This window comes from Ahaetulla prasina, chromosome 16 (genome assembly GCF_028640845.1).
Source record: "Ahaetulla prasina isolate Xishuangbanna chromosome 16, ASM2864084v1, whole genome shotgun sequence".
NCBI classification, from domain to species: Eukaryota; Metazoa; Chordata; class Lepidosauria; order Squamata; family Colubridae; genus Ahaetulla; species Ahaetulla prasina.
In genome coordinates this window covers 6,294,915-6,322,739 of record NC_080554.1, presented here as the reverse complement: position 1 = coordinate 6,322,739, position 27,825 = coordinate 6,294,915, and the positions used below count along the sequence as shown (strand labels likewise).

General features: G+C 43.5%; 1 protein-coding gene across 10 annotated transcripts in view; it reads right to left on the bottom strand.

The window, feature by feature from the left end:
• Nucleotides 1-27,825, bottom strand: part of EHMT1 (euchromatic histone lysine methyltransferase 1) — a 118,865-nt gene that overhangs the window by 84,344 nt on the left and 6,696 nt on the right. For 3 of the 10 annotated variants that reach the window (XM_058159153.1, XM_058159157.1, XM_058159158.1), the window contains exon 1: nucleotides 18,056-18,166. The exons of 1 other annotated variant lie outside the window; for it this stretch is intronic. In XM_058159153.1, coding sequence (XP_058015136.1) covers nucleotides 18,056-18,093 — 38 coding nt within the window. In that variant the 5' untranslated portion in view covers nucleotides 18,094-18,166. Of the gene's footprint in view, nucleotides 1-3,612; nucleotides 3,750-3,874; nucleotides 4,123-17,924; nucleotides 17,960-18,055; nucleotides 18,190-27,825 lie in introns of those variants that run through there. 6 more of the 10 variants (XM_058159154.1, XM_058159165.1, XM_058159162.1 and 3 more) reach the window with 5 other exon arrangements.

The window sequence follows — 27,825 nt, the reverse complement described above, 5'->3', positions numbered from 1 at the left end:
TGGTGATAAGACTGAAGAATTGTGTTATGAAGAATTTGTTTTGATTTAGTTTGAACTACACTGAGAATGAGTTAATTCTCAGCTGTTCTAATAAAGTCTGTTTGTTTTTGAACTGATTGCGTCTACTACTACCTACTTGGGCCTGGGTCACAACAGAACCATGACCTGGATGACTGAGAATCTCCATCAGATTTTTCACCAATTTCAACGTCTGAAGCATCCAAAAGCTTTTTCCACTGAAGTAAACAGGAATTCTTTCGCTCTTCCTTCCCCACCCTGTCCTGAGAGATTTTACTAAGGCTGGAGGCTGGGAAAGGAATCGCTGCAGCAATATCTCTGAGCATTCCTGTCCACCATTAATCTTGCATCAATCTTTAAGCTACTCCTAGTCACCAAGCGGTTAGCTAAATAGGAATTTTCCTTCATCTGGGGGTCTTTGAAGAGGGACAAGGGAGAAAATGATTCTGAACAAGCTCTCCCATCATTTGAACGAACCAGATTAGGAGCGCCCTTCCGTTTTATTCATTGCAATAAAAAAAAAACCTGCACACAATGATGTGCAAAGTTTTAATGCCTGTTTTCTATCATCCTGGGTTGGCTGGAAAGGGACATTTTCATTCTGAGGCTAGTCAGAATTATCAAGACGTTGGGCAAGGTGAGAAAAGCTTGCGTGATTTACAAGCCGCATCAAGAAGCCGTTATCAGAGTCCAAGAAATGTGTGCCAATTAGCGTACAATTAAAGTGACAATAAATTTATTCTATTCCTATTCCATCACATCCAATCCCTATTAATTCTATTCTCTAGTCTAGTCTAATCTAGTCTAGTCTCTCTTCTCTTCTCTTCTCTTCTCTTCCCTCTTCTCTTATATTCTATTCTTATTCTACTCTACTCTACGATACTCTATTCTATTCTCTCTACTCTACTCTACTCATCAAACAGAAAAGCAACCTAGAACCAAGGAGAAATTTCCTGGCATGAGAACAATTAACCAGTGGAATATTTTGCTTCCAAAAGTTGTGGGTGCTCCATCACTGGAGGTTTTTAACCGTCAGAATTAACAGCAACAGATTTGGAAGGGATCTTGGAGGTCATCTAGTCCAACTGCTCACTCAGGAGACCTGTACTAGGGATTCAAACCGCCAAACTGCCAACCTTTCTCATTGACAAGCTCAGTGTCTTAGCCACTGAGGTACCTAGTCTCCTGCTTGAACAGTGGGTTGGACTAGAAGACCTCCAAGGTCCCTTCCAGCTCCGTTTTGAATTGAATGGGAGTCCAGATTCGACCATCTCAATGTGCCCACGGAGGAGAAGAAATTAAACCGCATCAGGAAAAGGATCTCCGATAGATTCTCCCCAACCACTTAATTATTCCCTGGCGAACCACTAAAAGGCAAATTAAAAGGAAGGGGGGGAAACCTAAGGCTTCAGTTCAGAGAAAATATTACTGGCATTTTGCTAAATTTTTGATAAAAACCGCTTTTAAGCTCGGCTTAATCGACAAAAGAGATTTCTCCAAGCCTCCTGACCCGAGCCGTAGAAATTGCAAAAATCTTTTATTTAAGCGACCAACAAAAGGAAACCTAGGAAATTAGAAGCATGATAGCCGTCCCCCCCTCTCCCCAACAATGCCTCTCAACCCTTATTAATGAAACAACCGCAAAAGGTTAAGCAAACAAGATTGTAGACCAGGTGGAAGGAAATCGGTTTATGTTTTAAACTCACACTGGAACTTGATGAAGAGGCGAGCCAAGCAAGGGTAGGTAAGGGAGAGCGTGCACCTGTCTTAAAAATAGGCTTTCTCCAAAGTTATTTCAAATATCCGCGCTACAATTTGTTCCTTGTTGATCGAATTTATAATGAGGACCCAGATTGTTGGGGGCGGGGGGCAATAGGCTGACTCTGTAAACCGCTTAGAGAGGGCTGTAAAGCACTGGGAAGCGGTATATACCCTGTTTCCCCGAAAATAAAGACCCAACCGCAAAATAAGTCCTAGCATGATTTTTTTCAGGATGCTCGTAATATAAGCCCTACCCCAAAAAATAAGCCCCAGTTAAGATCGTCAGCAGACGGAGGGGTTTAGTACTGTATTTTCCCACCCCCACCCCAAATTAAGACCTAACAGGAAAATAAGCCATAATGTGTCTTTTGGATCAAAAATTAATATAAGACCTGGACTTATTTTGGGGAAAATATGATAAGTCTAAATGCTATTGCTATTTGCCACCACCCCACTCCATCTCACTCTGCAAAGCAACTCTGGGCGGATTATAATAAAAATAATATTAACAACAGTAGGTACAGAACTTTAAAAAAAGCAGGAGCTAGGATCTAAGGCAAGATTAGAAAGCTCAAACTGCCCGAGGAGCTGCTGATCCAGTTCTACAGAGGAATGATTGAGTCTGTCATCTGCACCTCCGTAACTGTCTGGTTCGGTTCTGCAACCCAACAAGAAAGACACAGACTTCAGAGGATCATTAGAACTGCAGAAGAAACATTGGCTACCCATCTGCCTTCCATGGAGGACCTGTATACTGCACGAGTCAAAAAGAGGGCTGTGAAAATATTTACAGACCCCTCGCATCCTGGACATAAACTGTTTCAACTCCTACCCTCAAAACGATGTTATAGAGCACTGCACTCCAGAACAACTAGACACAAGAACAGTTTTTTCCCAAAGGCCATCACTCTGCTAAACAAATAATTCCCTCAACACTGTCAAACTATTTACTAAATCTGCACTATTAATCTTCTCATCATTCCCATCACCCATCTCCTCCCACTTATGACTGTATGACTATAACTTTGTTGCTGGTAATCCTTATGATTTATATTGATATCGATTGTTCCTGATTGCTTATTTGTACCCTATGATTATCATTAAGTGTTGTATCATTAAGTGTTAAATTTGTACCCTATGACCATCACTAGTGTTGTAAATGTTGTACCTTGATGAAGGTATCTTTTCTTTTATGTACACTGAGAGCATATGCACCAAGACAAATTCCTTGTGTGTCCAATCACACTTGGCCAATAAAAATTCTATTCTATTCTATTCTAAAGATGGAGACGCTGCTGTAGATACAAAACTAAAAAATAAACAGGCAAGAAAAGTACTTCAGTGGCATCATTGCTACAAATCCATCAGCCACCTCCAACTTAACAGCAACCCCGTTAAGACCTCAGCAGGTCCACGTCGCCACAATTCAACAACTACCCTGCCCATAAGGCCGAGAGGAGCTACAATCCAAGGCAAGATGGGTTTAAGCTTTTGGGTATGAAAAGCCTTTGGATATGGAAAGCACAGTTAAGTACTTGAAACTTAATTTACAAAGTTGGAACAAGGGACGTTTGTTTCATCAGGAACTCTGGAAATATGACTCAGTCCACTAGCCCGTTGATTTTCCCTTGCTACCATCGCTCCCCAAAAGACAAAGCTTGGGGTAACACGGTTGAGGGAAAGGACGATCATGTTGAAAGCCTTGCGGGATTGCAGGACTGCGATCCTTGGGAACGCTGCTCTGCCCCAATCCTCAAGTTGGGTTGTCAACTCTGCACCAGAGGGCTTTCAACATCTGTTACCCAGCGCACACAGGACAAAGGCTGTTTGTACCAGCAAAGCTTGCTTCCTTCCTGGTTATGAGCAGCAGGCCGAATTCCAGAATTTCCAGATTCCCCTCCCCTTGTTGAAGGAAGAATGGGAACGTCATCAGCTCAAATCCTAGATCTTAAAGCAGAACCGGCGGGAAACTGCAATGGTTTAAGGAGACAAAGAGACAGATGGGTGAGGAGAGAACACTGTTGAATGTGTTTACACCAAAAGTAGCTCAGCAATAGAAGGATCCATTTTTGCTCTTTTCTGATGAACCCCTTACGTGAAGACATTCTGTAATTCCTTAAGTGTGGTTTGGGAAGAAGCCTCATTCCTGTCAACCTTCATGTCAAGTTCGAAGTGTGTTTATCCCGCAGCTTGCCAAAGAACCAGGAGATAGGGAAGGGTGAGATGGAATGTAGGCTCCAGACATCAAGAACACGAGCCGTGAGAACCAAGGACGCTTCGGCAGGTGTTTGCCAAAACTGAAGACTTGTTCTCATGACAATACAGTGACACTCGATTGGACGTTGCGACCTGCACCAATAGGGGGAGAGAGAATCCTATTATTTAATGATGTGGGTTTGCACAGGAATTAGCTAGATCTGGTTTTGCCCTCTCATTGGTGCCAAAATGATGCACTCAATAAAGTTTTGCATTCAGAGATTGGAACATCTCGCCCGTGCTTGCTTTGATTGGATCCGTCAGTTGTAAAGTTCACACTTCATTTTCACTCTCTTCCTTTAGAGAGCACTTACTGTAGCACCTTCAGAGTCTATGAAGATTCTCAGTCTTCCAGATCATGGTTGTCCCCAAAGGTGCTTTTTCAAAAGACAACTGGACTTTGTTTTTCCCTGAAGACGTTTTGCTTCTCATCCAAGGTGCTTCTTCAGTTCTGTAGCGCCTTTAGCTTTGGGGTAACATCCTATACAATGCAAAGTGTGGTTAGGAAGAGCTCTGCAGTGCTCTTCAGTGAACCTTGACAAAGGATTAACGGACATGCAGAAGATCGTTCCTGTACTCATAGAGTCTTGACTTGTTCAACATTTCTATATACCGTGTTTCCCCTAAAATAAGAGTGGGGTTTTATATTAATTTTTGCTCCAAAAGATTCATTAGGGCTTATTTTCAGTGATGTCTTATTTTGGGGGAAATACGGTACTAAATGCATCTACCCAGCTGACAATCTTAACTGGGGCTTATTTTTGGGTTAGGGCTTATATTACGAGCATCCTGAAAAATCATGTTAGGGCTTATTTTCCAGTTGGGTCTTACTTTCAGGAAAACACGGTATTTAGGGATCACAAGTCACATCCGATCTGATGCTCAAGAACAACCAAAATTTTGCGTCAATGTGATTGACAGATGTACAAAGGGAAGACATTCAAGGCTCAAAAGTAGACAACATTCAGTCACAGATCGATGAAAGCATGAATGAACGCTGCACGGCTGACTAAAATATATTCATTTATTTTATCTTCGCCATGAAGCTCTGTTCAAAGTTCTTTCCACCCATTTCACCTAACTCTCACCCAATCTATTTCATCGATGTTTTCAAACTCAAGTCCTCAACAAATATGAAAAGAGCAGAGACTTACTCCTAGATTTTTTCTGTTATTCATTACTTTATTCTAGAATTTTTGACTGGGTATTCCTTGAGTGTTTTCATTTGTTTTGGTCTCTGGTCTTTGGCTGTAATAAACTTGATTTCATTATTCCTAGTCTATTCTTTTTAGGGTTACCTCTCTGTTTTTGCTGCAACCAGTAACACTGTAAGCCGCCCAGAGTTGTTTTGATACAAGATAGGTGACTATTGTGGTCCACCAGCAGCCCGCAGAGCTAGTAGTAGAATCGGACAGTGAAGAGGCTGGGGAGGAGCATGGGCCAGTCCTGGACTCTGGGGAAGGCCCAGATGAGGGCAGAGATGGGGCCAAGGACATCTGGGAGCAATGCACGGACTCCAGAGCCTCCAGAGGCGGACAGAAGAGAGGCAGAGGAACAGGAGGAGCCTGTTCCTAGTGCACGCATGCGAAGAGCTGCCAGAAGGCAAAAGCAGCTAAAGCAAAAAGGACAACTCGGGAGTAAGGCCAGGAGATGATTGACCCCTCCCATAAGGCTTAACAGAGCAGCAACAGCTCTTGGGCTCTTTGTAGGAAAGCAACATTTCTACATTTGTTTTTAGCCATCACCTCTTGTTTCTGAACTTTGTGGGGCTTTGCCAAGAAAAGGCTTTGGCAGGGTGCCAAAGAGGACAAAGGTTTGTGATAAGGTTGAAGGACGTTTTGTGAACGATTTGTTTTGGAATTAATTTGGACTGAGAATGAAGTAATTCTCAGCTGTTCTAATAAAATATGTTTGTTTAGGACTGATTGTGTCTGGTAATAACTACTTGGGCCTAAGTCACAACAGTCACAAATGAATTTAATAAATAAAATTAACAGACAAGGGTATTTTTTTGGACTTGGGCAAGGGACGTTTTCTCTTTCGAGGAAGAACATTATTTCTTTGTTTAAAGAATGTGTTCTCCAAGCTGTCATGAAAATTTTTCCACTTTGCTTCTTAATTCTCTCTAAATGACATTTGAAATTCTTGGGGAGTTTTTTTTTTTTTTAATCTTAGGAAGAACAGAACCTTCTTTTACCTAAAAAGAGGAAGAAGGCTCTTACTTCCGTCAGGGTTTTGCTTAATTACATGTAACTGAGCTAATTTTAATTGCCCTGAGGATAAAAGGAGAATTGTACGGCCTTATCATGATTCTCAACTGTATAAGCTACCCAGCGAAGACCGACAGCTCTCAAAGGAAGAAAAAAAAGACCAAGTCTAAAGCTTTTCAGGTTAGGTGAAAAATATTTCGCTTTGTATCACACTAAATGCCAATCCAAGACACAACATTTATAGGGGAGAGTAAAACGGAGCAAGATTGGCAGCCTCCTCCCCCTCCCCCCAGTCTTTCAAGAACGGTAAATATTCACATGCCAAGGAAGGAAATATGGGCGGAATCCAAGACCCAGCTGAACATGTTCACAGCACATTACAGAATTCAATCAGAATAGAGCTGGAAGGGACCTCGGAGGTCTTCTAGTCCAACCCCCTGCTCAAGCAGGAGACCCTACACCATTTCAGATAAATGGCTGTCCAATATCTTCTTGAAAACCTCCAGTGATGGAGCACTTACAACTTCTGGAGGCAAGTCGTTCCACTGGTTAATTGTTCTCCCTATTAGAAAAATTCTCCTCAGTTCTAGGTTGCTTCTCTCCTTGATTAGTTTCCATCCAATTGTTTCTTGTCCTGCCTTCTGGTGCTTTCTTTGGGGCAGCCCCCTCAAATACTGGAAGGCTGCTATCATGTCACCCCAAGTCCTTCTTTTCTCTAGACTGGCCATACCCAGTTCCTGCAACCGTTTTTCCTATCGGTTTAGGCCTTTAATCATCCCAGAGACTGAAGCGTATGCAGGAATACACAACTAAATATACAACTAAAAAAAAAAAATACACAACTGGCATTCCCAATTTCCCAGCACTTTCATCGGCCCGCCGTGAATTCAAGTCCAACTGCTTCTCAGCAACCATTGAGCAAAAAAACAACAACCAAAAACAGCTTCATTTCTACAGTGGCAGCTGTGACCGTATAAATAAAACTCTTGCTTGGGAAGAAAAGAGGATGTGTGTGTGTGGAAATTGTGTTCTGAATCATGCATAAGGCTTTTTTACATTCATGAATGCGCTTCAGGTAGACTGGTTGAAATCAATCTCGCCATTCGGCGCCCCCCCGGGAGGAGGGGGTGGGGGTGAGGATCTCCTGCCTCTCATCCCTGGCAAAAGTAGAAATGAATTGGAGATTGGTTGGGAAGACGATGGCCATGTTGTTGTGGCAGACTTCCTCCTGTCCCTGAGGATGGGACAAAATGGCTCCCGCCGTGCAGCGTCACTGCTTCCTGCAGTTGCTCCAGATAGCGTCCTGCTTCTCCTCCTTTTTTTCCCCCCTCCAAGCGTCTTCTTGGCTCTCCTCCGTCTGGCAACACTGGCACAACACACCGGGAGCCGGGGATCCAGCTGGTTTTCGAGCCCAAAAACGCTTTTATTCCCAAAGGTCTCCATGGTCATCCGCCCAATTCTTGGGTTCTGAAGGCAGATCTTGCCACCAAAAGATGGTGCCCCACAAAGCAGCATCGCCAGATTGAGGAGGGTGAAACCAGATGTTCCCAGGTCTCTACAAAGAGATTTTCCTAATAACAGAGGCAGAAAAGGCTACTGCTGCTGCCCCACTTAACAGAAATGGAGCTGCTAAGGTAGTGAAGTACTGGCAGACAATAAACCAATCTGCCTTCATATGTGTATTAAATTCAATTAAGCTGTTTTATTCTTCATATATATATATGCTCCTTCCCATATTTGGGTAGACCAGGTTGCTCTGATAGAAAACACACTATCTATCTATCTATCTATCTATCTATCTATCTATCTATCTATCTATCTATCTATCTATCTCTGTCTCTCCATCTCTCTGCTTATCTCTCTATCTTTATCTATATCTCTTATTTATCTTGTCTCTATCTCTCTGTCTGTCTCTCTGTCTCTCTCTGTGTCTATATATCCATCCATTATCTATCTATAATCAATCAATCTATCTATCTATCTATCTATCTATCTATCTATATATATACACACACACACACATACATACATATATATGATAGATACATATATATACATATATATTTATATACACACACAAACATATACATATATATATGAGATATATACCGAGAGAGAGAGAGAGAAATAGATATAGCAAGATAGTGAGATAGATATAGACAGACAGACAGATAGATAGATATCGGTATATATCTCACATATCTCATATATATATATACATATATTTCATCTCTCTCTCTCTCTCTGTCTCTCTGTCTCTCTCTCCTCTCTCTCTCTCTATCTATCTTCATATATATCTATCTCTCTCTCTCTCTCTATCTCTATCTATCTATCTATATCTATCTAGGCCTGTCTTCCTGAAGGCAACCATCAGTGAATGTTGGATAGCACAATTTATCTTGAAGACAAATAAAAGACGAATAAAAAGCATCAAGAACACCATGTGGTTGGTTTAACTCTCATTAAACTCCCCCCCGCCCCGATCTAAAAGGATCACCGATTTCACTCCACCGCCAGATCTTTTATCCATTTGGATCTGCAGCCTTGGATGGAAAGTCACACAGAAGAACTGTGGGTGCAGCCTGGTAGCCAAGTAGCTGAAAATTTGCCAAATTTTCCCCATCCGCGGGCCTAAGTTTTCTAAACGTCGACCAAAGAAATAAAAAGTTAAGATAGATGAAATGAACGCAAACACACCAGACGCCTTCTTAACAGTTGTCCTATTTCGGAAATTATTCCTGCTGGGAATCTCCTTATCAGAAAAAAAGACTGTTATCTGCAAGATTGACAGCAGGACAAAAAAAAAAACCCTGAATTTCACTCGGTGGAGCTTCTCTACATTCTTCCGAAAGTCTATTGATCCTTCAAATTGGGATCAATATTGGTCTATTTGACTTTTCCACATGCGAATTCATCCACAAACCCAGAGCAGGCCGCGAAACCAACTTAAGCCAAGTCAGGAAGCATTTTAGGAGCAAGAATGTTTGAATTCCCCAGAAGGAGAGATGCGTTGGTTAAAAAGCGAGAGTGAGACATTTCCAGTGCCTGCCAATCTAAAACGCCCAACAGCATCCAGCCAGCAACCAACAATGGAAGCTTCTGTCCTTCGCACACCTTCTTACCGCAATCCTCTCAAACCCAAGACACCTTTATGTGTCCAGGTGCTGCTTTCTTCTGGACTGGCCCTCTCAAATCCCAACAAAACACCATGCGTGAATTCAAGACAAAACACAAGGGCATTTTTCCTGCCCCCTCCAGTCTTTGCATTTCCGGAACAGATTAATTTTCCCTACTTTGCATGACAAACAAACCAACCAAAGATTGCACATTGATAAACCAGAAGGAAGGAAGGAAGGAAGGAAGGAAGGAAGGAAGGAAGGAAGGAAGGAAGGAAGGAAGGAAGGAAGGAAGGAAGGAAGGAAGGAAGGAAGGAAGGAAAACCGGCTGCATACTGCATTCCTCTCCCCAACCAGCAGTTTGGGTGTAAAAGCAAAATCAAGTGTCTTGCAATATGGAGCCAAAATCCAGGGCAATGCACAGCAAAGCCCAACCAGCCACTTGCATTCCCCTTGTTGGTTAAATCCCTGCCCCAAAAATTCAGGTTTACAAGTTTCCAACAAAGGTCTGAAGGAGACACCCAGGAAGCTGGCTTGAAAGCCATCTCGTGCCAAATGTCTTCTGCTCCTTGCAAAAAAAAACAACAAAAGCCATGCCAGCTTTTTTTTTTTTGCAAAGGAAGCCTCAACCCCTTGGATCCAAGAGTCCTTTCTTTGGAAGCCCCTCAACCCAATCAAGGAATGGAACAGCCAGACTCAAGCCTACCTCTGGGTCCTGTTTGAAAGTGGGGAGAGCCGGGGGCGGGGGGGGGGGAGAGAAGAAACCCCCACAATTCTCCGTCCAGGCCTCTTAAAAAAAAAGTCCTCCCTTTCACATCACCATCTCCCTCTATGGGTGCAGTTTGTGAACTGGAGCATGCTCACTAAGGGCTGCTCTTCAGCCATTTCGGAGGTTTTAATGAAACGTAAGCACAAGGAAGTGTCATTAGCTACAAGGACCGGGATTCACAATCAACCTCTCTCTCCATTCCTCATCTCTCCATTCCAGGAGAGAAAAAGTCCGGCTACAAGGCAGATCCCAACTTTTCTGCTCGGCAAGGAGAGAGAGATTTTAAAAAAAAAAAAAGCTGACCTCAAAATGCAAAATATATATATATATATATATATACAAAGGAAGTTGCCACGACAGTTGGATGGGAAGGGACCTAGAAGAGTTCCCCACCCCAGGTTGTTGGGTGTTGCTGTGTGTGTGTGTTTTTTTCTTCTTCCAAAGTCACATTTCCCTTCTCCAAGTTTCTCGTTCCCCCAGATGGCATTCATGGACAACGTGCTGGTGGCATTTAAAGAGCCAGATGCCATAGGTTGTGTTTGTTTTTTTCCCCTAGTGTCACGGGAGATCTAAAACAGCTAATCGATTCACACACACCCTTGGCAAAACAAACATTTTCCATTCAACGGACGGACTCTGGCCTGAACAGAAAGAGAAAGCTGGCCCGCAGGCCCTCGCCACAAAGCACAAAAAAAATTATTTATACAGCTAGGTAGGCAGGCAGCACAACAAACAGCTGTATTCGGTGGGGTTTTTCCAACGCTGTTCATTCTTCGTTTCTTATTTTGGGTGGTTCACGTTGCTGAGAAAACGGGCAGGAGAACTTCCATAAAACTATTCCTCGCAAATATGACGTCGGTCAGTTTTCCAGGTCCAGTTTATTTCGATTCAACGGGAACGGTTTTTTGTTTTTTTTTAAGTCTGCAAAAGACTTTTTCCTAACTTCAGGTGCGTTTGGGAATTTCCTTTTGGCTTTGCAAAAGTTCTTCAGGCGTTCACATTTATCCAGAAAACTCTGGGTGGTTGGGTTTTGTTTTGTTTTTCTGCTTCTATAAATTTAGTTCCACGATATTCCCTTTTATTAGACATCAGCACATTTTAATTTGGGAAAGTCATCGCCCACATATAATTCACAGGGATTCTGAGTAAATTGAGTCTTCATGAGAACATGTATCTATAGTCAAACAATGTTAGAAACAAGAGCCACACACATCCCCTTATTAAAACTGTGGAGTTTCAAAACGAAACCAGCGCATCTACCTTACAATTTTTCAGTTTCCTTTACCGTTATTTAAAATACGTCCACGTCATAACTTAAGAACCCTTTTAGAAGACAGACAAATCCCTTTATTTGCTTTATCTAAATTAGGGTTATAAAACCAGGATAAATTTTCTTGGCTTTTAGCTTCGCCACAAGACATTTCGACTTCTCTACGGAACCAAAACGGACCAAGCCTCTACGTGTAATTTTGGGCAGCGCTAAAGAGCTATTATTACATCCGTTGTCATAAAAAATTGCAATTTAGCGTATTAGGGAAAGGAAACAGAATGGTGATCATTTACGCCCGCGGTAAGTTTTAAATGGAAGTTAATAAACAAATAAACTTTGGAAAAAGTTTGCACATGGGGGGGTAATTTTTTGGGGGTGGAAGGGGAAATTATTCTTCTGGAACCATCTAAAGGTCTAGCCTCCGATTTCCAGCAAAGACTAACCAGATGTTTTTAGGGAACTTACCCCTAGAACTCCACCCCAACAGCTGTTCAAAGGGATCCATTTACACATCATTTAAGAGATGATAATGAATACACTTCTTAGAATAAGTCACCTAATCCAGCACATTGTTAATAGCACCAATCTCAATGCAGATTCTTGGAGACTCCACCTCCTTACGTTCAATTCACTTATTCCAAACCTAAGTTTCCTTTCCTCTAACCAATTACGGATCTATAACACGATGCATCTTATCCAAAGATAATTTGCATGCGCCAGAGGACAGGATGAGAAGCAAAGGACGGAAGTTAAAAAAGACATCCAACTTAGAAGTATCAGGTGGAATTTTCTGATAGCGAGAACAATTCATCAATGGAGCAGCTTGCCTACGGAAGTTGTGGGTGCACCATCATGGGCACCCACCATGGGCCTCTGGTGGCTCAGACTGCCAAGACAGTCTGTTATTAACACAGCTGCTTGCAATTATTGCATGTTCAAGTCCCACCAGGCCCAAGGTTGACTCAGCCTTCCATCCTTTATAAGGTAGGTAAAATGAGGACCCAGATTGTTGGGGGGGCAATAAGTTGACTTTGTATATAATATACAAATGGATGAAGACTCTTGCTTGACATAGTGTAAGCCGCCCTGAGTCTTCGGAGAAGGGCGGGATAGAAATGCAAATAAAATAAATAAAAATAAAAAATAAATCACTGGAGGTTTTCAAAAACAGACTCGATAATCATTGGACTGGGATGGTACAGGTAGTCCTCGACTTATGACCACAATTGAGCCCGGAATGTATGTCGCTGAGTGAGAAGTTTGTGAAGTCAGTGTTGTCCCACTTCTACGACTTTTCTTGCCACTTTGTTAAACGAGTCACACCGCCGTTAAGTGAAGCTGGCTTCCTCATGGACTTCACTTGTCAGAAGTTCACAAAAGGGGAGCATGTGACCCGGGGGGACCCTGCAACCATCGTAACTATGAAACAGCTGTCAAAAGCCTTCGAATGTAAATCACGTGACCCTGAGCTGGGGTGAAATCTACTTACCTTCCCTACCGGTTCAGAAGTGTGCACTCTGCGCTCACGTGCATGTCATGTGTGATTTTGGGCCCTCTGTGCATGCGCAAGGCCTTCTGCGCATGCGCAAGGCCTTCTGCGCATGCGCAGAGGGTCAAAAACAGGTTACGTCCTGGTTAAAACCAGAAAGTAGCGACGTTCAGGTGGGTGGGTGGAGCTTCATGCTGCTGCCGCTACCAGTTCGCTAAACCACACACTGCTACCAGTTCGCTCGAACCGGTACGAACCAGTAGTATTTCACCCCTGACCCCGGGAATGTTACAACAGTCCTAAGTGTGAAAAATGGTCGTAAGTCCTTTTTTTTTCAGTGCTTTTGTAACGTTGAACGGTCATTCAGTGAACTGTTGTACCCGTAAAACGCTCCTGCCTTAAGCAGGGGGCTGGATTAGAAGACCTCCAAGGTCCCTTCCAGCCCTATGATTCTATGTTCTACATCTCCTCTGAAAGGTCTGCCGACTCAAAGGTTGTCCAACTATGTCCAGCTACGCGGTGACCACCGAACATTTCTCATAAAAAAATGTTGACATATTCAAACAGGGCCTCTGTGGCTCAGACTGGTAAGACAGTCTGTTATTAACAGCAGCTGCCTGCAATTACTGTAGGTTCAAGTCCCACCAGGCCCAAGGTTGACTCAGCCTTCCATCCTTTATAAGGTAGGTAAACTGAGGACCCAGATTGTTGGGGGCAATAAGTTGACTTTGTATATAATATACAAATGGATGAAGACTATTGCTTAACATAGTGTAAGCCGCCCTGAGTCTTCGGAGAAGGGCGGGATATAAATGCAAATAAAATTAAATTTTAAAAAAAAGAATTCTATAATATTTGCAAGACTTGTCCTTGCTTAGATTCCTCTTCAACAAAGTTGTGTCTTTGTGTCCTTCATTTTTGGATAGTTAAACAATTCCGAAAGTTAATTTTCTGGGATCCCAAATTTCCATTTTTGGGTTTGTTTGTTTTTTTGCAGAGGCTGTTTTTCAGCTCTCAGGAACAAGTTTCATATTTTAATTAGGACATTTAACAACTGCAGACTGGAGCAAAAACCATGCGGTTGTTTTTCTTCAGCAGCTTTAAAAGCAAAGGAGAAATAATTTATATGAAAATGAGTATTCCACCTGCATTGAATCACCTTCATGCAAACAATTCAAACATGAAACATTTTGAAATCTACGTTGGCTTTATTTATTTATTTTTGCTCTGTTGTGCTTCTGCAGGATACACAATCGAAGAAATGTCTTTAAATAAGCATACACCTTAGTCCAAAGAGAGACCGCGATATAAACAAAAAGTGGTATATTCAAAGATAATATATGCCAGGCAGTCGTAACCTAGAAATATAGGTCGCAGAAAATAGCAATAATTTATCCCTTTTAAAAAAATGTAGCTGCACTCCATCTTTTTTTTTTTTTTTTTGGGTAAAATAGAACATGGCACTCAAAATAGAAATGGAACAACTTCAAATGCCTAGGCCAGGGGTCTTCAAACACTCGAAGAGCCATTTGGACCCGTTTCCCACAGAAAAGAAAACTCCGGGAGCCACAAAACCCTTCCCGTGCCTGACTATTTCTTGAGCGGCCACAAAACTAGCATATGTAGTTGAATTAAACGTTCCGTTTTCTTCTGAAACTTTTCCTTTCTTGGATTTATCCATGGTTGGCCTACCGGGGGTTGAAAAGCTCAATAAATCACATGCTGGCAGGTGTCGCACATTGGTGGTTGTGACGCATCTTTTGAGTGACAGGGAGCCGCAGCAGAGGGGTGAAAGGGCCACATGCGGCTCCAGAACCACAGATTGCTGACCCCTGGCTTAGGCTACGCCCAAAGAATTTATAATTGTGAAATTATTTTCGACCTCTTGAAAGAGATCCTGTTTGGGACTGATGAAGCGGAGAATGGAGCAGGTTGAGAACTGGCTGGCAGGTAGACATGTCTAACGTCTGTGACTCTCTCTTCTTTCCCCTTCAAAGCGTTGTGAAGAATTATGAGGTTAATCAGAAATACGTTATTGGTACCGAAGGATCACAAGCTCACTTCCATGTTGATGCTCAAAGACAAATTCTGATTTTCGTAGGTCTTTCTTTTTAAAGTCTTTGGCTGTGGCGTTAGGGGTTTTGAGAGTCAGCCATCTCAGGATTTGAGTAATACAAAATTCTACATTTACTTTTTTTAAAAAATCCAGGCCGTTAGGTTCTTTCTGGATGGTCTATCAATGGGACTCAAGAGCTTCAGTCAAATGCTGCAGCTTTTATGGAATGAACTTCATCACCTGTATCTCAAAGGGGCTTTTTTGAAAGGCAACGTGTTTCTTCTTCTTCTTCTTCTTCTTCTTGAAAGGCAACGTGTTTCTTCTTCTTCTTCTTCTTCTTCTTCTTCTTCTTCTTCTTCTTCTTCTTCTTCTTCTTCTTCTTCTTCTTCTTCTTCTCCTCCTCCTCCTCCTCCTCCCCCTCCTCCTCCCTTTTCCTCTTCTCCTCCTTTCTTCCTCCTCCTTTTTCTTCTCCTCCCCTCCTCCTTTTCCACTTCTTCTTCTTCTTCCTCCTCTTCTTCCTTTCTCCTCCTTCTCTTCCTTTTCTTTCTTTTCTCCTCCTCCTCCTCCTCTTCTTCTTCCTCCCCCCCTTCCCTTCCTCTTCCTCTTCTTCCTTCTCAAGGAAAAAACAGTCCACTTGCCTTTCAAAAAAGCACCTTTGACACAACTACGATACTGGATGACTGAGAATCTCCACCAACGTTTGCCTTCCACTGCTCCATTTGAGATCCAGAAGTGGTTCTTCAAGACCCAAGATTGTATTACGTTACTGCAGAACGCGTTGGAACTAAGTTAAATGCAACCGTGGCAGACCCGCGTCACCGTTTTCTCCTGCACCTCACCCAACATTCACACCTTTCAGTAGAAGACTTGTCTAGTGACATGTGTTCTTCTTCTCTGACCTTCTGGTTAACAAGGCCAAGCTGAAAATGTGAACAGGTTTTCTCCTCTTGCTAGTTGCAAACACCCTCCTGAAATGTCTCTTGAAGAGACATTTGTGCCCCCCAAAGCTGAGAACTCAACCCATCCCGTAATAAAAAGTGGGAAAGGCGTTGACATCTTTTTGGGTGGGTGGTAGAGACTTGGCAAGAATATCTACCGAAGGTCGGTTAACCGAGAGCGGTTTTTTATGGAGAGCAGCTCGGAAAGGCTGGTTGGAAAACGCCAAGAGTTATTTGTCATTGTTCCCCAACACTCAAGCGAAGGAAAAAGACTTGTGACGTTCCTCTTAGAAGAAAAATATCCCGCCATTGTCGTGGAATGACACCCATCCCGTTCCAAATGGGACAACAACGTTTTTTTGAGCTTGGGAACGTGTGAACCCTGAGCGTTGCTCATTCAGAACAAGGGCGTATACTCAAAATTGTTATGTTCGTCTTCGGTTTTAACTTCCGTTACCCCTTTCCTTTATCCGTCCTTTCTCCTCCATCTTACAGTTGTGGGTCATTAAGGGGAGATGCAGTGATTCACTTCAACGACTGCGACAAGAAAGGCTATAAGATGGGGCAGAAATTCACCTGCTTTGCTTAATGATGGAAATTATTGGGCTGTTATGGTCATAGGTCGAGAACTGCCAGCATTTTTAATCCGGTCTCAATGTAGCTCAAACATGCTGTCTAGAACTTGGGAACACACACCGAAGGGAGCAGTTGATTGCATTCCTAAAATTATCGAAATATAAATGCCTTTGGTTTTCGACAGCAATATCCCTTCTGAAATCAAATTAGAATTGTGCATTACGTTTTTAAAGGCAACTTAAAAGATTTATTTGATTCAAATCGTTATCTCCACAAAGCCCTCTATCTTTTTTTCCCAGGACGCCTGCCGTTAAAGCAAAAATTCCTTCATTGACTACAGTTTCCATTTTCATCCAACCTCCCCGAGCAAACTACAATTATCAGTATCAGGGCGAATCAGGAAACCAACATGAAACCAAGATGCATGTAAATGCTTTAGAAGCAGCCTGCTGGCCCAACCCAGACCACTGGTTCTATCAATAGGTACTGTCTTGTCTAAAACACCAATATTATTTTTTAAAAAATGAACAAAATGTACAAAGTATTCTTTTATAGGCTAAACGATACATAACACATTTGGCACTGGAGTTTGGAAAATCAACATCGCAGATACAAGATTAGATATTTGCACAGGTTTTAATTTTCTTCCCAATTTCCCCTTTTTCTGGAAAAGGAGCCCGTTTTGTTTTGTTTTTTTGCTTCATGGATTTAAAAAAAAAATCACCAGAATGTTGACATTTCCCCCAAAATACCTTGGTAAATCTCTTCTAATAACCTTACCTGGTGAACGGACGCCATTTTTTGAGAAACCTGGAAAGCATTTTTTATGACTGTTTAAAAGAGAAGCGAAACTGATACAGAGAAACCCTTGTTTTTCTCCTAACTTTCCAGAAACTTCCCATTTTCCAGGAAATAACTGGATTCGGTTAAAAAAAAACACAACAACCAGAAAGCTGGTTTTTTTTTTTTCTGTCTCCCCTCCTTATTTTCCTGCAATCTTTTTGGGTACATGTTCTACCCCACCCAATCTTGCCATCTCTAACTCTCCAATTCTGGAATGGGGAAAAGGAAGAAGAAGAAAGAAAAGAATTCAAGACAGGAATAATAATACAAGGATCACTACTGCATTATTAATCTTTTTTTTTTTTTACCCATCTTCCTGCCTGTCGATTTCCTGCAAATAATTCTTGCAGCCAAAAATAGAGGGGGAAGGAGAGAGAGAGAGAGAAGAGAGGGGGAAAAAAATATGGTGGAAGAGAACGAAGAGAATGCCCTCTCATTCAGAGCTGAGTCAACACAGCCATTTCAGCTTTTCTAACTCAAGCATGCAAAGATTGGATTTGTTTCGTTTGGGGTAAATCCAAGGTGCCTTTCAATCTGGCCTCCAGAAGAACAGATAAAAGAGAGAGAGAGAGAAAGAAAGAAAGAAACAGAGAGAGAGAGAGAGAGAAACATACAAACATACACAGCTCTTGTTTTGCTATTTTGGTTGGTCGATCCTTTTCTCTCCAACGGGTCTTTTGGAAAACAGCCCTTGGGGTAGGAGGACCTGCAGCTGGAAGAAACGTTTTGAAGAAAACTTGGAACCGATCATACCTCCGAAGCCTATCTGCGCTGGCCTTGGGGATTTTCATGGAAGGCTTTCGGAGAGGCCTAGCCTACTCTCTCCACGAGTTTTAAGCCCACGGTAGATGATTGAGGAGAGCATGCTCCGTCAAGCTTTCCTCGTGACGCCTCCAGAGGCCCAGCTGTTGCATTGCAAGCCGGAGAAGAGAAAAGAGGAAGTAGAGCGAAGGAAGGAAGGAAGGAGAAGAATAAAGGAGGAGAACCAGGGGGGAAAGGAGGATGAAAAGGATGAGAGAGAAGGAGAAGGAGAGGGAGGAGAAAGAGAAAAAGAGAAAGGGGAGGATGAAAGGAGAAGGATGAGAAAGAGAAGGGAGAAGGAGAGGGAGGAGAAAGAGAAACAGAGAAGGATGCAAAGAAGGAGAAGGAGGAGGAGAAGGGGGAAAGGAGGATGAGAAGAAAGATGAGGATGAAAAGGAGAAGGATGAGAAAGAGAAGGGAGAAGGAGAGGGAGGAGAAAGAGAAACAAAGAAGGATGCAAAGGAGGAGAAGGAGGAGGAGAAGGGGGAAAGGAGGAGGAGAAGGAGAAGGACGAGGATGAAAAGGAGAAGGAGGAGAGAGAGAGGGAGGAATAAGAGAAAAAGAGAAAGAGAAGGATGAAAAGGAGGAGAAGGGGGAAAGGAGGATGAGAAGGAGAAGAAGAAGGATGAGAAAGAGAAGGGAGAAGGAGAGGGAGGAGAAAAGAGAAAGAGAAGGATGAAAAGGAGGAGAAAAGGAGGAGAAGGGGAAAGGAGGATGAGAAGAAGGATGAGGATGAAAAGGAAAAGAATGAGAAAGAGGAGGAGAGGAGAGGGAGGAGAAAAAGAGAAAGAGAAGGATGAAAAGGAGGAGAAAAGGAGGAGAAGGGGGAAAAGGAGGATGAGAAGAAGGATGAGGATGAAAAGGAAAAGAATGAGAAAGAGGAGGAGAGGGAGAGGGAGGAGAAAGAGAAAAAGAGAAAGATGAAAGGGAGGAGTAAAAGGAGAGGAGAAAGAGAAGAAGGGGAGAAGGAGGAGGATGAGAAGGAAGTGGAGGCGGAGGTGGAGTAGAAAGAGAAGAAGAGGGAGAAGGAGAAAGAGAAGATGAAAAAGAGGAGGAGAGGGAGAAGGTGAGGAGAAAGAGAAGGATGAAAAGGAGAAAAAAGAGGAGGAGAAGAGGGAGAAGAGAAAGAGAAGGATGAAAAGGAGGAGCAAAAAGAGGCGAAGGAGGCGAAGGCAGATGTGGAAGAGAAGGAGGAAGAGGAAGAGAAGGAGATGGAGGAGGATACAGGATGCAGGATGGGGCCTTGCGCACAAATCCCTTTGCACGCCAGAAGGCTGGCTGATCCTCCTCCTTTTTTTTGTTGTTGTTTTTTGCCCCATTTTATCCCACATTTATTTTTAAGGCAGCCGGATGTTTGTTTCCAAAGCAAAATCAAAACTCCAGCTTGTTGAACCAAAACAAGAGAGAGAGGTTGAAAAACAGAAGGGATCCAAGATCCAAGATCCAAGGATCCAAGATCCAAGGGGCGTGCATAAGAGCACAAAAGTGCCTACCGTTCCTGTCCTATTGTCCCCTTCATTATAGTATTATATGCATACTTTTACTTATACTTTTACTTATATATACTTTTTCTCTCATGATGGGTTATCGTTTATGTTGATGATTATATATACTGTTGTGACACAGGGCCTCTGTGGCTCAGACTGGTAAGACAGTCTGTAATTAACACAGCTGCCTGCAATTACTGCAGGTTCAAGTCCCACCAGGCCCAAGGTTGACTCAGCCTTCCATCCTTTATAAGGTAGGTAAAATGAGGACCCAGATTGTTGGGGGCAATAAAAGTTGACTTTGTATATAAATATACAAATAGGATGAAGACTATTGCTTGACATAGTGTAAGCCGCCCTGAATCTTCGGAGAAGGGCGGGATATAAATGCAAATAAAAATAAATAAATAAATAAAATTAAATTTTAAAAAAAGACACACATACCCCCATGAGACTTTTTCCCCTTCCTCAAAGGGAGGAGGGACCAAGGAAGCCCACCCACTCAACCTCTCTTCATACCAGTTGAGGAATATTTGGGGAGGGTGGGGGGGGGGTGAATACAAAGACTCAGGGCTCCCCAACATCTGGAGAGAGATCCCCAAGCGAGGGGGAGATGGGAGAGGGAGGGAGAAATGTAAACTATTTTTTTTTTAATCTAGACCTTGCATATGCAAATCTCTCTCTGTGTGTGTGTGTGTGTGTGTGTGTGTGTGTGTGTGTGTGTTGGAAATTTTAAACGCTTCAATTGGGGGTTTTTTTTTTTTTTGGCCGTTTCTATGACAACATGGATTTATGGGTCTTTGTGAAGAGAAAAGGGAAGGTTTAAGATAAGAATGGGGAAACAAAACAGATTGGGTTTTGCATATCAGCCTATCGCTTTCCATGCCATTTCTTCCTCTCCCCCCCCCAACTTCAATGGACCCCCATCCTATAAATAAATTAATTAATTTTTTTAAAAAAGGAAGCTCCCACTTGTTTAGGAAATGTCACCTGCTAAAAATAAAGATGTCTCTCTCTCTTTTTTTTTGTTTTTGGTGAAACAGACCCAGGTCCCCCCAGGATAATAGACTCCGAGTGCACCCAGGAGAAAATGAATCAATAAAGGAGAATTATTTGTTTCTCGGGTGTCAAAATGAGAGGGGAGGGTCCTTGGTGGCTCCCTGAGCTCGGGGGTTTCCTCGCAAGACGTTTCAAGACCCAACTAGGCGATGTCATCAGGGCTAGAAGGTAGTAGGGGTTTGGAGGAGGAGTTGGGGGTAGGACTGTGGGGGGCCTTGGGGCTCCCTGAGTTTGGGGGTTTCCTCGCAAGACGTTTCATGACCCAACTAGGCGATGTCATCAGGGCTAGAAGGTAGTAGGGGTCTGGAGGAGGAGTTGGGGGTAGGACTGTGGGGGGCCTTGGGGCTCCCTGAGTTTGGTGGTTTCCTCGCAAGACGTTTCATGACCCAACTAGGCGATGTCATCAGGGCTAGAAGGTAGTAGGGGTTTGGAGGAGGAGTTGGAGGTAGGACTGTGGGAGGCCTTGGGGCTCCCTGAGTTTGGTGGTTTCCTCGCAAGACGTTTCATGACCCAACTAGGCGATGTCATCAGGGCTAGAAGGTAGTAGGGGTTTGGAGGAAGAGTTGGGGGTAGGACTGTGGGGGTCCTTGGGGCTCCCTGAGTTTGGTGGTTTCCTTGCAAGACGTTTCATGACCCAACTAGGCGACGTCATCAGGGCTAGAAGGTAGTAGGGGTTTGGAGGAGGAGTTGGGGGTAGGACTGTGGGGGGCCTTGGGGCTCCCTGAGTTTGGGGGTTTCCTCGCAAGACGTTTCATGACCCAACTAGGCGATGTCATCAGGGCTAGAAGGTAGTGGGGGCGGAGGAGGGGGACAACTATGGAGTTCTTGACGCTCTCTACGCTTGGTGGTTTCCTCGCAAGACGTTTCATGACCCAAACTAAGTAACATCATCAGTGCCAATAGGGAGTGGGTTTTGTGGAGAGGAGGAGGAGGAGGAGGAGGAGGAGGAGGAGGAGGAGGAGGAGGAGGAGGAGGAGGATAACAACTCTGGGCCTCTTGGTGGTCTCTGAGCTTGGCGGTTTTCTTATAGACGTTTCATGACCCAAACTAGGCAACATCATCCATGCTGAGAGGGAGTTGAGTTTATGAGGGGAGGAAGAGGAGAATGGAGATTTTGGGGTCCTTGGTGCTCTCCGGAGTTTGATGAGTTGGTTTGTTGTTGTTGTCGTCGTTTTGCAAACTAGGTTTGGGTAATGAAACATCTGCAAGAAACCCGCCCACCCCCCAAGCTCAGAGACCACCAAGGACCCCTTCTATAGGAAAGGACTGGGTGGCATTTAAACGTTCCCGAAATATAAAGTGCCGACAGGGACCAATAACGGATTCCCCCTTTGCACAACCCGCAGAAAAACAGGCTCAAGAATCAAATCCATGAAACGGTTAATTCGGAAGCATCACCTACCTGCCTAATATTGAACGCAACAAGAAGCTCTCTATCATTAGCAGGAAGCACAGGTTCATTTCAAACAGGTTTAACCTGGATTTTGCATACACACACACACACACACACACACAACTTCCCCATAAGCAACGTTAGGCTAGGCTCAGTGTTGTAACTTGAAGCCAACCTTTGGAGTCTGCACACGAGGAAGTCTGCAAGACTCGCTGACCGCCCATGTAGGGGGGAAGTCTTGATTATTATTTCAGACTGAATGATTCCAGATAATAAACAACAACAACAAAACCCCACAACAACAACGACAACCGATTCTGTCAACCGTTGGGCCAAAGAGGCTACAGGTTGGAATCTTGGCAGGTAGTCCTCGACTTACGATGACTGAGACCCAGATTTCTACCTTGCTAATAAAACAGAGCAAGGCGGTCGTGAAATGAGTGCCGTCTCGTTTTGCGACCTTTCTTGTCCGCAAACTTGAATTGCTGCAGTTAAGGGCCTCTGGTGGCTCAGCAGACTAAGTCAGTCTGTTATTAACAGCAGCTGCTTGCAATTACTGCAGGTTCAAGTCCCACCAGGCCCAAGGTTGACTCAGCCTTCCATCCTTTATAAGGTAGGTAAAATGAGGACCCAGATTGTTGGGGGGCAATAAAAATTGACTTTGTATATAATAGACAAATGGATGAAGACAGTGTAAGCCGCCCTGAGTCTTCGGAGAAGGACGGGATATAAATTCAAATTAAAAAAAAAAAAAGTTAAGTCAGGGGTTTCGCGGTTAAGATCGCAAAAGGAGGAAATCGCAAGACACACAACACCGCAACCGACAGGATACCGCAACCGACGTTAAATACATGCCAGTTGCCGAGTCTCCGGCTTTTGATCATGTGACCGTGGAGATGCCGCCAGAGTCTGGAAAAAAAATCGCCCCTTTTCTTTCTTCTTCGCGGCTTCCAACGGTCACTAAATGAACTGCTGCAATTCGAGGACTATCTCTACCCTCCCAAGATGAAAAATCCAGCTGCCCGAATGTTCAATATCCTTAGATCTTTGCAACCGAGAAGCAAAACAATGGCTAGAAAATAAGAGCTGGTAGTTTTTATTATTTTTTGAAAGAAAAGGAAGACAGTTAACTTTTCTCATGCTTCGTTTTTTAACCTCCCCTCAAAATATTTAATAGCGGTAACCGCTTTGTTACTAGGCTGTAAACTTGAGGAATAAATGAAAGGGGGGCGGGAAAATACCAGTAACTCCCACACACACACACCTGCCTGGCCAAAAGGAGATTTATCACAGGGGGGGTAATTACAATCCTTAGAGCCATAATGTAGGGATTTAAAGTTATCAGCTCCTGGGTAATGAGCAGCTAAAAGAGTTAAGGGACTGCCGAAAAAGCTTTTTAATCGCCCTTATTAGACACGTAATGACAGCTGACAGTAAATTAAAGCGCTTCCCGCCAACTCTTCTTGCTCTTGGAATCGTGAGGGAGTTTATTCATTTTTGGGGAAGGGTCCTTGAAGTAAAACTCTATTCCTTTTAAGAGAACGGTCAAGGAAAGATCTCATCCTTGATGGGTGTATAAATTAGCTTTCGTGCACCGATCCAGAATTCTGTCTATCACCCACCTCCTCCCACTTATGACGGTAACCCTGTCGCTGGTATCCTTAAGATTTGTATAGTTTCCTAGTATGATTTGATTGCTTATTTGTACCCTATGACTATCATTAAGTGTTGTACCTTCTGATTCTTGATGAAGGGATCTTTGTGTTTTTATGTACACTGAGAGCGTATGCGCCAAAGACAAATTCCTTGTGTGTCCAATCAAACTTGGTGAAAAAAGGAAGGAGGGAGGGAGGGAGGGAGGGAAGGAAGGAAGGAAGGAAGGAAGGAAGGAAGGAGGGAGGAAGGAGGGAGGGAGGGAGGAGGGAGGGAGGGAGGAGGAGGAAGGAGGGAAAAGGAAAGAAGGAAAGGAAGGAAAGGAAGGAGGGGAGGAGGAAGGGAAGGAAGGGAAGAGAGAAGAAAGGAAGGAAGGAAGGAAGGAAGGGAAGGGAGGAAGGAAAGAAAAGGAAGGAAGGGAAGGAAGGAAGGAAGGAAGGAAGGGAAGGGAAGGAAGGGAAGGAAGGAAGGAAGGGAAGGAAGGAAGGGAAGGGAAGGGAAGGGAAGGGAGGAAGGAAAGGAAAGGAAAGAAAAGGAAAGGGAAGCGAAGGAAAGGGAAGGGAGGAAGGAAAGGGAAGGGAAGGGAAGGGAAGGGAAGGGAGGAAGGAAAGGGAAGGGAAGGGAAGGGAAGGGAGGAAGGAAAGGGAAGGGAAGGGAAGGGAAGGGAGGAAGGAAAAGGAAAGGAAGGGAAGGGAAGGGAAGGGAAGGAAAGGAGGAAAGGAGGAAGGAAGGAAGGAAGGAAGAAAGGAAGGAAGGAAGGAAGGAAGGAAGGAAGGAAGGAAGGAAGAAAGAAAGAAAGAAAGAAAGAATTCTTTCATAAGGGTGCAAGTCACTCTTAAGTCTTTTGCAAAGATATACTCATAAATGGAGAATTTTAGAAGATTACAAGCTGGCTGGTCCAGGAACTGCCTGGCCCAGGAGCTAACCATAATAAACCACTTGGCCTTTATACTTTCAAAAAACAAGCCTGTTGTTTTATGCCCAGTCACCCTCGGTGCACGCTAAGGTCATTCTGTGCTTATTAAGCCACCGAGATAAACTTAAAATAGCTCCCAGGTCTGCAGATGAGATAGATGTATATATAAATTGGGTTTCTTTGGAAAAGGAGAAAGAAGCAGCATTGATTTTGGGGGGGGGGGCTTAATTAATAACTTTATTAATCTAGCACATTAGCAGCTCAACTGAATGACGGATCTCTGCTAGGTGCCTGAATGTGATTCCGTGACATAAAGAGGTCAAGCGGTTAAGGCGCTAGACTAAAAAGCAAGAGGCTCTGAGTTCTAGTTTCCCCCCCTCCCCCTCAGTAATGAAAGCGGCCTGGACAACTTTGGGCCAATCACCAGGAGTTTGTGAGTTCTAATCTTGCCTTAAGAATGAAAGCCGGCTGGGTGACTTTGGCTCAATCACCAGGAGATGGTGAATTCTAGTCCCATCTTAGACACAAAAGCCAACTGGGTGACTTTGGGTCAATCACCAGGAGACGGTGAATTCTAGTCCCATCTTAGACACAAAAGCCAATTGGGTGACTTTGGGTCAATCACCAGGAGACGGTGAATTCTAGTTCCACCTTAGGCACGAAAGCCAGCTGGGTAACTTTGGCTCAATCACCAGGAGATGGTGAATTCTAGTCCCATCTTAGACACAAAAGCCAATTGGGTGACTTTGGGTCAATCACCAGGAGACGGTGAATTCTAGTTCCGCCGTAGGCACGAAAGCCAGCTGGGTGCCTTGGCCTTAATCACCAGGAGATGGTGAATTCTAGTCCTGCCTTAGGCATGAAAGCCAGCTGGGTAACTGTGGCTCAATCACCAGGAGATGGTGAATTCTAGTCCCATCTTAGACACAAAAGCCAACTGGGTGACTTTGGCTCAATCACCAGGAGACGGTGAATTCTAGTCCCGCCTTAGGCACGAAAGCCAGCTGGGTGACTTTGGGCCAATCCCCAGGAGACGGTGAGTTTAAGTTTAATATTGTTTCTCTTCTGCTGCCCAGCTTTGTTTGTCTGCTTTGTTATAAAATATATATATTTCATAAAATGCATACTTTTTCTGTCTTTCGTTTAAAGCTATGATTTAAGTCTGCAGGTAAGGTCTACCTGGAAAAATGCCTACTTCTATTGCTGTATAATCCGTAACAGATCTAAAAAAAAACTAAAACCAATCAGGCTGCTCAACAATGCTGTTTAACAAGCAACATTGGGGATGGCGGCGGAAATCCAGTTCAATTTCCACCTGTATCTTGCACGTTTTTCCAAACCAACAAGCAGAAAAGCAGGAATGATGAGATGCAGGATGCTGAAACAGTCATACATACATAGTATAAAGCACTGGAAAATCATTACTCCTGCTGTAGTGTTCAAAAGGCTTTATTAATCCAAGCAAAGCAAAGCAAAATATATATACATACATACATACTTTACATACATACATATATATATGTGTGTGTGTGTGCGTGTGTTTTCTGAGGTTTTCGCGGGTGTTTGTATGTAGGTCTTTGGTTATTCGGGTTTTCTCCCGCGTAAAATTGGAAGTGTCTTGGCGACGTTTCGATGAAGTCTCATTCGTCATCTTCAGGCTGATGTTTACTGCTTCGTGCAGTAAACTTGCTCCTAGAAGCACGAAGCAGTAAACACCAGCCTGAAGATGGCGAATGAGACTTCGTCAAAACGTCGCCAAGACACTTTCAATTTTATTCGGGAGAAAACCCGAATAACCAAAGACCTACATATGTGTGTGTGTGTGTGTGTATGTGTGTGTGTGTGTGTATGTGTGTATGTTTTCTGAAGTTTTCGCGGGTGTTTGTATGTAGGTCTTTGGTTATTCGGGTTTTCTCCCGCGTAAAATTCGAAGTGTCTTGGCGACGTTTCGATGACGTCTCATTCGTCATCTTCAGGCTGGTGATGACGAATGAGACTTCGTCGAAACATCGCCAAGACACTTCAAATTTTATGCGGGAGAAAACCCGAATAACCAAAGACATATATATATATATATATATATATATATATATATATATATATATATATATATATATATATATATATATATATAAAAAATCTTCAAGCAAGTGAAACCAGAAACCTTCGGAGGCCTATTTTTCAAAATAATCAGGGAATGCTATTCACCTTGCTAGTGTCCACGCCTCAAAAACCCGTAAAAAAATAGCAATACAGCGCTCTCCCATTTTTGGAAGGAGTAAGAAAAAAACAGCAACTACTAAGCTACAACATTGCTGCGCAGGAAAATCATAAAACTGGGATTATTTACTGCGCTCGGGCCCCAAACTGCAACCCTCAGCAGATTTGGCTGACTTCATCTTCCGTGAAGAAGCCACAAAAAGATGGAAAGGATAAAACGGCTTGCAGTGGGTTCCCACCCACCCACCCCCTATGTTTCCCCCTCCCCACTCCATCAAGGCATGGGGTGGATTTAAAATGCACCCCACACCTTCAACCTTGCCTGGTGGCTTCCCTGAACTTCCGAAGGATTTTGCAAAAGAAGGAGAAAGATCTCCCTGTTGACTAAACCTACAAGAGATCCTCCTTCAGAATATAGGTAGTCCTTACGACGGTTCATTTAGTGACCGGTTCAAAGTTGCGACGACACTGGGAAAAAAGGGACTGATGACCACCGCAGCTGCCCTCGTGATCAACGGAGAAGCCCTTCTTACCCACTCTCCCATGTAATGCAAAGTCCTCCAGTTACGACCGTAATGGAGCAAATTGTAAAAGGAGTAAAAGTCACTTGATTTTACAACCCTTTTTTTGTGTGTGTGGTTGTATACCACAGCCAGACAATTCCTCCAAACACCTCAGAGTTGGCCAAAATTAGTGAAACTAGTCATCAAATAGGAAGCAGATACTTCCTGTTGCTTAATTTCAGGGATGGATGGATGGAGACAGGAATGAGAGGAAGGAAGAAGAGGGAGGGAGGGAGGGAGGGATAGACAGACAGAGAGATAGATGGATAGATAGAGATGGATGGATGGATGGATAGATGGAGACAGGAAGGAGAGGAAGAAGATGGATGGATGGATGGATGGATGGATGGGGACAGGAAGGAGAGGAAGAAGATGGATGGATGGATGGATGGATGGATGGAGACAGGAATGAGAAGAAGGAAGACGACAGA